The sequence below is a fragment of the Pan paniscus genome, chromosome 10, assembly GCF_029289425.2.
Source record: "Pan paniscus chromosome 10, NHGRI_mPanPan1-v2.0_pri, whole genome shotgun sequence".
NCBI classification, from domain to species: domain Eukaryota; kingdom Metazoa; phylum Chordata; class Mammalia; order Primates; family Hominidae; genus Pan; species Pan paniscus.
Window position 1 is genome coordinate 131879235 of NC_073259.2, and position 12151 is coordinate 131891385.

At 45.3% G+C, this 12151-nt stretch overlaps 1 protein-coding gene across 1 annotated transcript in view; it reads left to right on the plus strand.

Moving 5' to 3' along the window:
- DNAH10 (dynein axonemal heavy chain 10) overlaps nucleotides 1-12151 on the plus strand; it is a 174562-nt gene that overhangs the window by 41986 nt on the left and 120425 nt on the right. Inside the window, exons 17-21 of the mRNA XM_008964478.4 lie at nucleotides 262-426; nucleotides 1434-1641; nucleotides 5538-5694; nucleotides 9929-10405; nucleotides 10519-10677. Coding sequence (XP_008962726.2) covers nucleotides 262-426; nucleotides 1434-1641; nucleotides 5538-5694; nucleotides 9929-10405; nucleotides 10519-10677 — 1166 coding nt within the window. The remainder of the gene's footprint in view (nucleotides 1-261; nucleotides 427-1433; nucleotides 1642-5537; nucleotides 5695-9928; nucleotides 10406-10518; nucleotides 10678-12151) is intronic.

Consider the following 12151-nt stretch of genomic DNA (forward strand, 5'->3'; position numbering starts at 1 on the left):
CTCCCCATGGTGCTCCAGCCAGGGCCGTGCTAACATTTGAATAGAAGAGATGCATTGCTTGGTTGATTCTGGGCTCAGGACTCCTTGTCCCAGTCCCTTAGGGTTCAAAGTGGATCTTTGCCAGCCCAAAGACCCAAGGGGTTGGAATGAGCGGGTCTTTCCTGCAAAGGGATGCCAGTATTAACATCACAGACGTTGGTGGGGGGATGTGGAAAGACAGAGTTGGAAGCCAAATGTCTTTCTTTCTTTCTTTCTTCAAAGGTATTGGTGACTATATAACTGGTTGCAAACAGGCCATTGGGAAATTTGAGTCTCTCGTCCACCAGATTCATAAGAATGCAGATGACATTTCTTCCAGGCTGACATTAATAGAGGCCATAAATCTCTTTAAATATCCAGCTGCTAAAAGTGAGGAAGAACTCCCAGGTAGATCTGACTTCTGGGTTCTCCAGTTATGGAATTAATGAGAAAATATATTGTATATACATACATGTGTATATATGTACCTATAAATATACGTATGTATTTGTATGTTCCATGAATGGCATCAAACCATTTCTAATGCTCTCAGTCATTTACTTGAAAGAATCACGGGTAGCTATTACTTTTTGTCATGTTTTATATATTGCTTAGTTTAACAAATTCATGTTTATTTGTTTTTGTTTTGTTTTTTTCTGAGACGAGGGCTCACTATGTTGCCCAGGCTGGTCTTGGACTCCTGGCCTCAAGTGATCCTCCCACCTCATCTGCGAAAGCCTGTGGTACTCTGTTGATAACTTTGTAACAGTAAAGCTAGTTGTATTTTTTATGGGCTCACATTTACTTGTTAAAGAAAGATACTTTAGGCAGGGCTCGGTGGCTCACGCCTGTAATCCCAGCACCTTGGGAGGCTGAGGCAGGCGGATCACAAGGTCAGGAGATCGAGACCATCCTGGCTAACACGGTGAAACCCTGTCTCTACTAAAAATACAAAAAATTAGCCGGGCGTGGTGGTGGGCACCTGTAGTCCCAGCTACTCGGGAGGCTAAGGCAGGAGAATGGCGTCAACCTGGGAGGCGGAGCTTGCAGTGAGCCCAGATCGCACCACTGCAGCACTCCAGCCTGGGTGACAGAGTGAGACTCCGTCTCAAAAAAAAAAGAAAGATACTTTAAGTGGTCTTAGACTAGTCAACAAGGAATTCAAGATATGTCAACAAAGAATTGAAGAAAAACAAGATTGCCCAAAAGTATAAAAGCCACTGGATGTGCGTAACTGGTTGTCATTTATTTGTTGCTTAGTGTGTGTTCCGATATTGACTTATGTTCTGCTTTGTGCTGAGGTTGGAGGCTGGTTTTGGTTTTTTTTAAGACACACAGCTCATGTTTGGATTGCCTTTTGAGTGCTGTCCTTCCCTGTGTTCGTGGACAGCTCTAACAGACATCTTTCTCTCCAGGCGTGAAGGAATTTTTTGAACACATTGAGCGAGAAAGGGCCAGCGACGTGGACCACATGGTCCGGTGGTATCTTGCCATTGGACCGCTGCTGACCAAAGTTGAGGGCCTGGTCGTCCACACCAACACAGGCAAGGCCCCCAAGCTGGCCTCCTACTACAAATACTGGGAAAAGAAAATGTATGAGGTCCTGACAAAGCTCATCCTGAAGTAAGTTCATCTTGTTGCATGTTTTAAAATGGTGTGTGTAGATTAAAACAGTTGACAAATATGGACAGTTAGAGGGGGTGGCAAGGTAGAGAATGAAAATCAGTTGGATGGTCAGAGGCTTTCTGGCAGAAGGGCACTCCCAGAATGGAGGGATGACCTTCATGATCTTGTTAGGCCCCTCAACATTCCAAAAAAGCAAGGATCCCTCTCCCCACTTCAACTGTCTGAAAGCCATCGTGAGCCTGTGTTCAGCTGGCAGCAGAGAATTGCTGTCACTCAATATTGGCCAGAATCCCAGAGGACTTCCTTGTTCATGTTGAGAGTGACAGACGTGAAGGACACATGGCCTATTCCTTGCTGATTTCAAGTCAACCCCTAGTTAGCGCGGTCTGTGCGTGTTGAATGCCTGTTTCATGTGCCAGCCTCTGACACGCCAGACTCTGTCCCTTCCCTCCTGGGCCTCACTCTCAGCAGCTCAGCCAGACCAGCTGGAAGCTGAGTGCCTGGACCCCATCGCGTTGGTGGCCCACAGACTGTTCTGGGGTGTGAGGCTGACAGTTTAGGATCATTCTAGGAAACCAGCCTGTGAAATCCATCACCATTACCGTCACGTCTATATTGTCAAGAGTAGTGTTCATTTTATCACGCAATGTCTTCCTTATGAAGGGGAACTCCAGAAGAAATGACTCTAGTTCCTTCTTTGACCCCAGCCTCACATTCTTCTCTTCTTTTCTTTTTTTTTTTTTTTTTTGTTTGAGATGGAGTCTCGCTCTGTCGCCCAGGTTGGAGTGCAGTGACACGATCTCGGCTCACTGCAAGCTCCGCCTCCCGGGTTCATGCCATTCTCCTGCCTCAGCCTCCTGAGTAGCTGGGACTACAGGCGCCCGCCACTACGCCTGGCTAATTTTTTGTATTTTTAGTAGAGATGGGGTTTCACCGTGTTAGCCAGGGTGGTCTTGATCTCCTGACCTCATGATCCGCCCGCCTTGGCCTCCCAAAGTGCTGGGATTACAGGCGTGAGCCACTGTGCCCGGCCACCCTGCCTGACATTTTTCTTTTTCATTTTTTGCTTTCATTTTCTTGTTTGGTTTTTAAGTGATACGGACTCTATGGATTGTTGACTTCATAGCTTTCCCTTTCACGTTGGCTGCTAGGAAGCTTAGAACCAAATTTGTGGCCTAAATGCAGCAAGTGCGTAGGTATCTATGATTCACATTTTAGTCTCATCTGAACACATAGGAAAGCTTACCTTGCACCATGTTCTGTGCTGGACTCTTTCCAATTCTCATCCCTGTTTTACAGAGGAGGATACAGAATCTTGGCAGGTTAAGTGACTCGTCCGGGACCACACAGCCAGTAAGAGAAAGGGCTGGGATTTGAACCTGGGCAGTCCGACTCCAGTATCATTTCCTGAAATGGTGTCTGATTAGTGTCTTCTTCTTTCCTTACTTTAGCTCACTTTGATTTTAGGATCTCTTACTGCAGTTAAAGTATCTTTGTGAGCTGCTAAAAATCTCTTTTGGAATAATACACTGAAAAATAAAACAAAAACCTTTGGTCTTCTTGTTTTCTGGACCCAGTTTGGCAAACTTCTCTAAGTTGATCCTTTAAATAACTCTGTTTTCTGTGTATTTCATTTATTCTCTGTTACTACTTTTAATTTACATTCCTAAAGCAGTCCCTTACATGGAGCTACCTCCTATAGTGTTTCCCTTACTAATATGCTATATATATTTTTTTTTTGAGACGGAGTCTTGCTCTGTTGCCCAGGCTGGAGTGCAGTGGCGCTATCTCGGCTCACTGCAACCTCCGCCTTCTGGGTTCACACCATTCTCCTGCCTCAGCCTCCTGAGTAGCTGGGACTACAGGTGCCCACCACCACGCCCAGCTAATTCTTTTGTATTTTTAGTAGAGACGGAGTTCCACTGTGTTAGCCAGGATGGTCTCAATGTCCTGACCTCGTGATCCGCCTGCCTTGGCCTCCCAAAGTTCTGGGATTACAGGCGTGAGCCACCGCGCCCGGCCCTGCTATGTTTTCTTTTGATCCACTTATTAACTCATTCATTCATTTGTTCATCCATCCATCCATCATCCATCCATCCATCCATCTATTCATTCACTCATCCATCCACACATTCATCCACACATCCATCCATCCATCCATCCATCCATCCATCCATCCATCCATCCATTCATCCATCCATCCAAGGTTGAGTAAAGCCTGCCCTGTGCTGCCTGTTGGATTAGACTCTGGTCACAGACAAGGCCCCTGTATCCTTGCAGTTTCTCTAACCTCATAGAGAAGGCAGGACACAGGGAAACAGACATAAAAGAGATGAGTTCTGTAAAAGAAATAAAGCAGCCTAGTATTCTGGGGAGAGAATGGAGTTGCTGCTGTAATTGGGTGGTCAAGAAAGACCCCGGAAATTCCACGTTTTAGTAGAGACCTGAAGATGAGGAGTGAGCTGAAAGGGGGAAGAGCTTTCTGGGGGAAGCCAAAAACTGCTGTGAAGACCCACAGGTGGGCCTTTGGTCAGTGGAAGAAACAGAAAGAAGGAAGGATGAGATTGAAGGAGGGGATGAAGCTGGAGAGGCTGGCAGGGGTGGATCAGGTCACAGGGAGCCTGGGAAGCCACGGCAGGGAGCTTGCATTTTATCTGACAGCCATGGGAGGCTGCTGGAGTGTTTTCAACTGGAGAAAGAGGAGGAGAGGGAGGGAGAGAGAAACAGGGAGAGGGATCGAGAGAGAGAGGTGGAGAGAGAGGGAGAGGGGGAGAGAGAGAGAGATAAGGAGGGGGGAAGAGGGAGAGAGGAAGGGAGAAGCCTGGAGAGGGAGAGAGAAACAGGAAGAGGGAGAGAGAGAGGTGAAGAGAGAGGGGAGAGAGAGAAGAGAGAAGGGGAGGGAAAAGGAGAAGGAGGGAGGGAGAGGGTGAGAGAGGGAGGTGGGGTGAGAGGGAGAGGGGGAGAGAGGAACAGAGAGGAAGAGGGAGAGAGAGAGGTGGAGAGAGAGGAGAGAGAGAGAAGGGGAGGGAAAAGGAGAAGGAGGGAGGGAGAGGGTGAGAGAGGGAGGTGGAGTGAGAGGGAGAGGGAGAGAGAGAAGGGAGGAGGGAGAGGGAGGAGTTAGATGTTTTTGTTTTGTTTTGTTTTTTGAGACAGGGTCTCACTCTGTCACCAAGGCTGGAGTGCAGTGGCATGTTCATGGCTCACTGCAGCCTCAACCTCCCTGTCTCAAGCAGTTCTCCCACTTCAGCCTCCCGAATAGCTGGGACCACAGGCGTGTGCCACTATGCCCAGCTAATTTATTTTTATTTTAGAGACAGGGTCTTGCTGTGTTGCCCAGGCTGGTCTCAAACTCCTGGGCTCAAATGATCCTCCCACCTCAGCCTCCCAAAGTACTGGGATTACAGATGTGAGCCACTGCGCCCCGCTAGATGTTTTAAAATAGTGTCTCTGGCTGCCATGTGAATTACTGGATGGGGGTGGGCCAGGGGGCGGGAAGCAGGGAGACTGGGCTGGAGGCTGATGAAGTTCCATCCCTGGGTGTCACATCTACTTTGATCCTGGAAAGGATGGAGCCAATGGGGCAGGCTGGGTGGGGATGTGAGTGCTCCTTTTTCCTTACCAGAGTTGAGCAGGTTTTGGAAGTCATTATTGTTTAACTATTTTCCAACCAAAAGGTCTTCAGTTTTCCAAAAGTGGAAATGAACTGTTTGTATAAATTTAGTGCAAAAAAAGAGTATTTTAAGTAAGACTCACCCCAGCCTGTCTAGGACAGCCTCGCAGTGTGCCATTGCCTGTACCTGTGATTTTTGTGGCCCTGGTCATTTCCATCAATTGCTTGGTGTATTTCACTCTAGTGAGATACACTCTGAGTCTTTCTCATCAACCCCTCTTAGGAACTTGCAGTCTTTTAATTCTTTGATCCTTGGAAATGTCCCTCTGTTCCACACTGAAACCATTCTGACGGCACCTGAGATCATCCTTCATCCCAACACAAATGAGATCGACAAGATGTGCTTCCATTGTGTCCGGAATTGCGTGGAGATCACCAAGGTGAGAGCGGAGGTGCTTGTGTCCTTGCTCAGACGGCATCTCAGGATGCCTCCGCCTCCCAAAGTGCTGGGACTATAGGCGTGAGCCACTGCCCGCAGCCCAAGGTGGAATTCTTGACTTCCTGCCTTGTGACTCAGTCATCCCCCAGTTTTCCCCACTTCAGGAAATGGCACCAACATCAAACCAATTGCTTGACCCAGAAACTCGTCCTTGTTTCTTCTTCTCTCACCCAGCCCTGCCCAGCTCACATCAGTAAGTCCTCCAAACATACCTCCCATCTCTCCTCTTCTCTCCTGTCCCCCCAGTACCTTCCTGTCCCAAGTGGCCATCACCGCTCTCCTGGACCGTTGCAGTGACGTTCCATCAATCCGTTCTCCACCACCGGTGGTCAGAATTACCTTAAACAAATACAAATCAGGCCAGGTGCAGTGGCTCACGCCTGTTATCCTAGCACTTTGGGAGGCTGAGGTGGGAGGATTGCTTAAACCCAGGAGTTCCAGACCAGCCTGTGCAACATGGTGAGACCCCCCCATCTCTACCAAAACTAAAATTAATTAGCTAGGCGTGGTGGTGCACACCTGTGTTCCTAGCTACTTGGGAGGCTGAGGTGGAGGATTGCTTGAGCCCAGGAGTTCAAGGGTACAGTGAGGTATGGTTGCACCACTGCACTCCAGCCTGGGCAACAGAGCAAGACCGTGTCTCTAAAACAACACAACAACAACAACAACAACAACAACAACAACAACATATCATTTCATGTCATCCCTGTTGTAAACTGCCCCCACCCACCCCATGACTTAATTACACTTGGAACATAATCCAGATATCTTTGTGCGGTCTGTGAGGCCGCCATGCTCTAGCCCCTGGCTGCCTTTCTGATCTCAGTCCTACGAGGATCATGCTCCCTCATGCTGCAGCTTGACTGGCTGCCTGGTTGTGCCTCCAGCAGGCACCATGGGTTCCTCTTGCAAAGATCTCCATATCTGTTCCCTCACCTGGAACATTCTGCTCCCCTGACCTTCTTGTCCTCTCTCTCCCGTCACCCCCCTCCCATCTTCCTACCACGTACCACTCTCCAACCTTTTCTTATTTTTTTCCTTGCTTATTTATCTATTGATCCTTTCAGGCCACTAGAATGTAAGATCCATGGGAATACAGACCTTGAGTATTTTGTTCCCTTTAGAATCCCCAGCACCAAGAACATCTGGCACATAGTTGGTTCTCAGTAAATGTTTGTTGAATGAACATCTGCTGGCAGAAAACCCAAGGTTTATGTCTTACCCCAAATTGGAAAATAGAGCTGTCTTTGTGGGTATGGGGCATCACCCCCCAGCACACTGGCATCTTCCTCTTCACTTGGCTTGTTCAGCAAGTCAGACATGTTTCAGGCATTTTTAGGGGCATAAAAATAAGTATAGAAATCAGAATAGGGAATTTCATTTCACCGTACTTAAAAATTGATGAATAAGGCCAGGCGCGGTGGCTCACGCCTGTAATCCCAGCACTTTGGGAGGCCGAGGCGGGTGGATCATGAGGTCAGGAGATTGAGACCATCCTGGCTAACATGGTGAAACCCTATCTCTACTAAAAATACACACACATACACACAAAATTAGCTGGGCGTGGTGGCGGGCGCCTGTGGTCCCAGCTGCTTGGGAGGCTTAAGCAGGAGAATGGTGTGAACCCAGGAGGCAGAGCTTGCAGCGAGCCGAGATTGCGCCACTGCACTCCAGCCTGGGCGACAGGGCGAGACTCCGTCTCAAAAAAAAAAAAAGATGAATAAACGGTACATGTTTTATAATCCATGCTAAGACAGTTATTTATTAAGTCTCTGTTACATAAATTGTCTTATAGGTGCTGTATGTTATAGGTGCTATGTATGTTTCCTTTGTAAGGGAAACAGCAATTTTTAAGGGGTAAATAAATAGGAAAGTTGGCCTATAAAACATTATGAATATTAATCACAATATTCCATGCCAACTTAACTTTCCTCCTTACTAATAGATGGATTTGAGGCTCTTGGTGAAGCCTGTATTATTTCAGCTTCATAAGTTTTTTCTTTTAAATGAAAATAATTTTTACTTATTCTCTTAGATAAGGTTAAAAATGTATTTCATTAAACAGATCTTGGCAAATGAACATGCATGGCTAGGCCACTTAATATGGTTGAACTCTTTGATCTTCAGGATTCCTATTTCATGGCAAAAAATAATGAGCCAAAGTTTTAACTAGTTTCTGATTTTACCTCCTCTGCTAAGTGGAAATGATAATACCATTCACCTTCTAGTGCGTGCTGTTGGGAGGATTAAATTATATAACACGTGTATACAGCTTAGTGCAGTGTTTGGCAATCAGTAGCTCTGAATAAATGTTAGCTATTAGTATTAGTATTACTTTTTTTTTTTTTTTTTGAGATGGAGTCTTGCTCTTTCACCAGGCTGAAGTGCAGTGGTGTGATCTCAGCTCACTGCAACCTCCACCTCCCGGGTGTGAGTGATTCTCCTGCCTCAGCCTCCCGAGTAGCTGGGACTACAGGCATGTGCCATCACACCCAGATAATTTTTGTATTTTTATTTTATTTTATTTTTTGAGATAGAGTCTTGCTCTTTCGCCTAGGCTGGAGTGCAGTGGTGCAATCTCGGCTCACTGCAAGCTCCGCCTTCCGGGTTCACGCCATTCTCCTGCCTCAGCCTCCTGAGTAGCTGGGACTATAGGAGTCCGCCACCACACCTGGCTAATTTTTTGTATTTTTTTTAGTAGAGTTGGGGTTTCACCATGTTAGCCAGGATGGTCTCAATCTCCTGACCTTGTGATCCGCCCGCCTCGGCCTCCCAAAGTGCTAGGATTACAGGCGTGAGCCACTGCGCCTGGCCTAATTTTTGTATTTTTAGTAGAGACAGGGTTTCGCTATTTTGGCCAGGATGGTTTCGATCTCTTGACGTCGTGATCTGCCTGCCTCTGCCTCCCAAAGTGCTGGGATTACAGGTGCGAGCCAACGCGCCCCGCCTAGTGTTAGTATTACTGTTATTAGTAATATTGGAAACAGAAGTATTAGGTCAGTGCAAAAGTAGCTGTGGTTTTTACCATTAAAAGTATTGGCAAAACTGCAACTACTTTTGCACCAACCTATAGTAGTTGTTATTCACATTTTACAGATGGTGAGCCTATTGTTCAGAGAAGTAATGTGTCACATACCCATGGTTTGCTGTTATGACTCACGCTTGATTAAAACAGAGCCTTGGCCGGGCGCAGTGGCTCACGCCTGTAATCCCAGTACTTTGGGAGGCCGAGGTGGGCGGATCACGAGGTCAGGAGATCAAGACCATCCTGGCTAACACGGTGAAACCCCATCTCTACTAAAAATACCAAAAATTATCTGGGCGTGGGGGTGGGCGCCTATAGTCCCAGCTACTCAGGAGGCTGAGGCAGGAGAATGGTGTGAACCCAGGAGGCAGAGCTTGCAGTGAGCTGAGATTGCGCCACCGCACTCCAGCCTAGGCGACAGAGCAAGACTCTGTCTCAAAAAAAACAACAAAACAAACAAACAAACAAAAAACAGAGCCTTAACTCTACAGCAGGGAGATGTCAAATTAGCAGATTTGTTCTGGGACACTAAGCAGTCAATTTGCCTGAATGTGTGTTTTTTCCTCTGTAAATACGGAAATAAAGGTTTTTTTTATTCATCCATGGTGTAGTTGGCCTTTATGTTATAACAAGCCACTTCAAAACTTACTGGCTTAAAACAATAATCATTTAGCTCTGGGTTCTGTGGGCTGAGTTCTGCTGAGCAGTTCTTCTGGTCTTGGCTGGGCTCACTCGTGTCTAGCAGTTGATGACCTCAAGCACAGCTCTGATGGGTGGCGGCTGGGGTTCTCTTGTGTATGGCCTTTCGTGGTGTAGTAGACCAGCTCTAGCTGGTGGTTGCAAGGTTCTGAGAGCATGAGAGCAGAAGCTGCAGGGCTTTCTTGTATCCTCGGTTTGAATTTGCATAATACCATGTCCGCCCCTTTCCATTGGTCAAGTTAAGTCACAAGGCTCGCTCCGGAAGGGAAATAGGCTCCATCTCTTGATGAGAGGAACAAAGGATTATGGTAATTTTTGAATCTCAAATAATTTATTAATAATAAAGTGATTTTCCATTACTGGCAAGACTTATTACTGAATACTAATATGTATGTTGGAGGTAAAATAAATACTAAAATACTGTCTTTTCTCCTAATTCTTACTTTGCCAGCATTTTGTTCGTTGGATGAATGGCAGCTGCATAGAATGCCCCCCTCAGAAGGGGGAGGAAGAAGAAGTTGTTATAATAAACTTTTACAATGATATCTCTCTGAACCCTCAGATAATTGAACAAGCTGTTATGATCCCCCAAAATGTCCACAGGATTCTGATCAATCTTATGAAGTATCTACAAAAATGGAAGCGGTATCGACCTCTCTGGAAATTGGACAAAGCTATTGTGATGGAGAAATTTGCTGCCAAGAAACCTCCTTGTGTAGCATATGATGAAAAGTTGCAGTTCTATTCCAAGATAGCCTATGAGGTTATGCGCCACCCTCTAATTAAGGATGAGCATTGCATCAGACTTCAGCTCGGGCATCTGGCAAACACAGTGCAGGAAAATGCCAAGTCCTGGGTGATTTCGCTTGGAAAACTTCTCAATGAGTCAGCAAAAGAGGAGCTCTATAATCTCCATGAAGAGATGGAGGTACTCAATTGCTGTGTGTAATTGAAACTACTTTTTGTGTAAGTTGGGTCTTCATTTGCGCCATTACTGTTTTTTCTGTGTTTGCTTAGTGTTCTTTGTACTTTCTGTTATAGCACCTGGCCAAAAACCTTAGGAAGATCCCCAATACCCTTGAAGATCTCAAGTTTGTCCTTGCAACAATTGCAGAAATTAGAAGTAAATCTCTAGTCATGGAACTCAGATATAGGGACGTCCAGGAGCGATACCGTACCATGGCAATGTATAACCTCTTTGTAAGTCAACTTGTATTTTCTTATGCATTTAACAATTGGATTGACCACTAACGACCCTTTTCAGAAATGCTTCTCAAGTATACTGCCATTGATTTGTTTTCAAATAAGTGACTTTAAGTAATACGTTGTAAATGTAAAGCAATGCCACTGTTATTTAGAATAATGAAAATATAGAGTATTTTTCAATCTGTATGGCTCAAATGGATTGATCTGTAACTATACCATTTCCATTCTCCCTTTTCTTTTCTTCTTTTTTTTTGTGTTAATTTCCTTTAATAGATAAAGAACTCTGGCAAAAATGATAAGAAGAGAGTGAAAGATTTAAGATGATAAAAGAAACTGGTAGAATTCAATTAGTCTTGCTTTGTTTAGGGTTGTTAAATTTGGGTTCTCAGGATCTTTCAAAGTCATGGATGAGTTTTAGGGGGTCTGGGTTCCCCCTGAAATTGTATGGAAATTTTACATACTGTACATTTTTCTGATGATGAAAGAAACTCAAGTTTTTGGCCCAGGTCTACTGCTCAGCAAGGGCATTTGTGAGCTCCACATCCTAACCACTAGGCTGCAAGGGTCCTGGTGTTTGAAGCAGTCAAGCAACAGAAATGCTGAAAGACAAACTTCATGCAAATCCTGATTTATTCATAGCAATTTGTTTCTCTTCTCTAGTTTGTATTTCTCCCTCGGCCAGGTAGATTTTTTTTTTTTTCTTGAGATGGAGTCTCGCTCTGTCGCCCAGGCTGGAGTGCAGTGGCACGATCTCGGCTCACTGCAAGCTCTGCCTCCTGGGTTCACGCCGTTCTCCTGCCTCAGCCTCCTGAGTAGCTGGGACTACAGGCACCCGCCACCACACCCGGCTAATTTTTTTTTTTGTATTTTTAGTAGAGACAGGGTTTTACCATGTTAGCCAGGATGGTCTCGATCTCCTGACCTTGTGATCCACCCACCTTGGCCTCCCAAAGTGCTGGGATTACAGGCGTGAGCCACCACGCCCGGCCTAGCCAGGTAGATTTTTGTCAGAGTTTGCTTCCCTGGTTTACGTCGCAGAAATAATAGAAGAATCACTGTAATAAAGGATTTTGCACTAAGTGTGCAATGGGTCATACACAAAAAATGAATCAGAATGTCAAATTCCAACAACAACAAAAACAACAAAACAACAGTTGAGATTTTGATTGTGATTGCATTGATCCTGTAGATTAATCTGCACAAATGGACAACATCCTGTAGTATTGAGTTTTCCTATCCATGAACATGTTCTCTCTCTCTTTATTTAGGTCTTTAATGTCTCCCCGTAAAGATTTATAATTTTCCCCATAGAGGCCTTACCTATTTTTTGCCAGATTTATTCCTAGGTACTTGGTATTTTTAGATGCTCTTGTAATTGGTATCTTTAATTTTTATTTTAATTATTTTATTTTTTATTGTTATATAGAAAGACAATTGATATTTGCATTCTACTTTTTTATGATCAGTA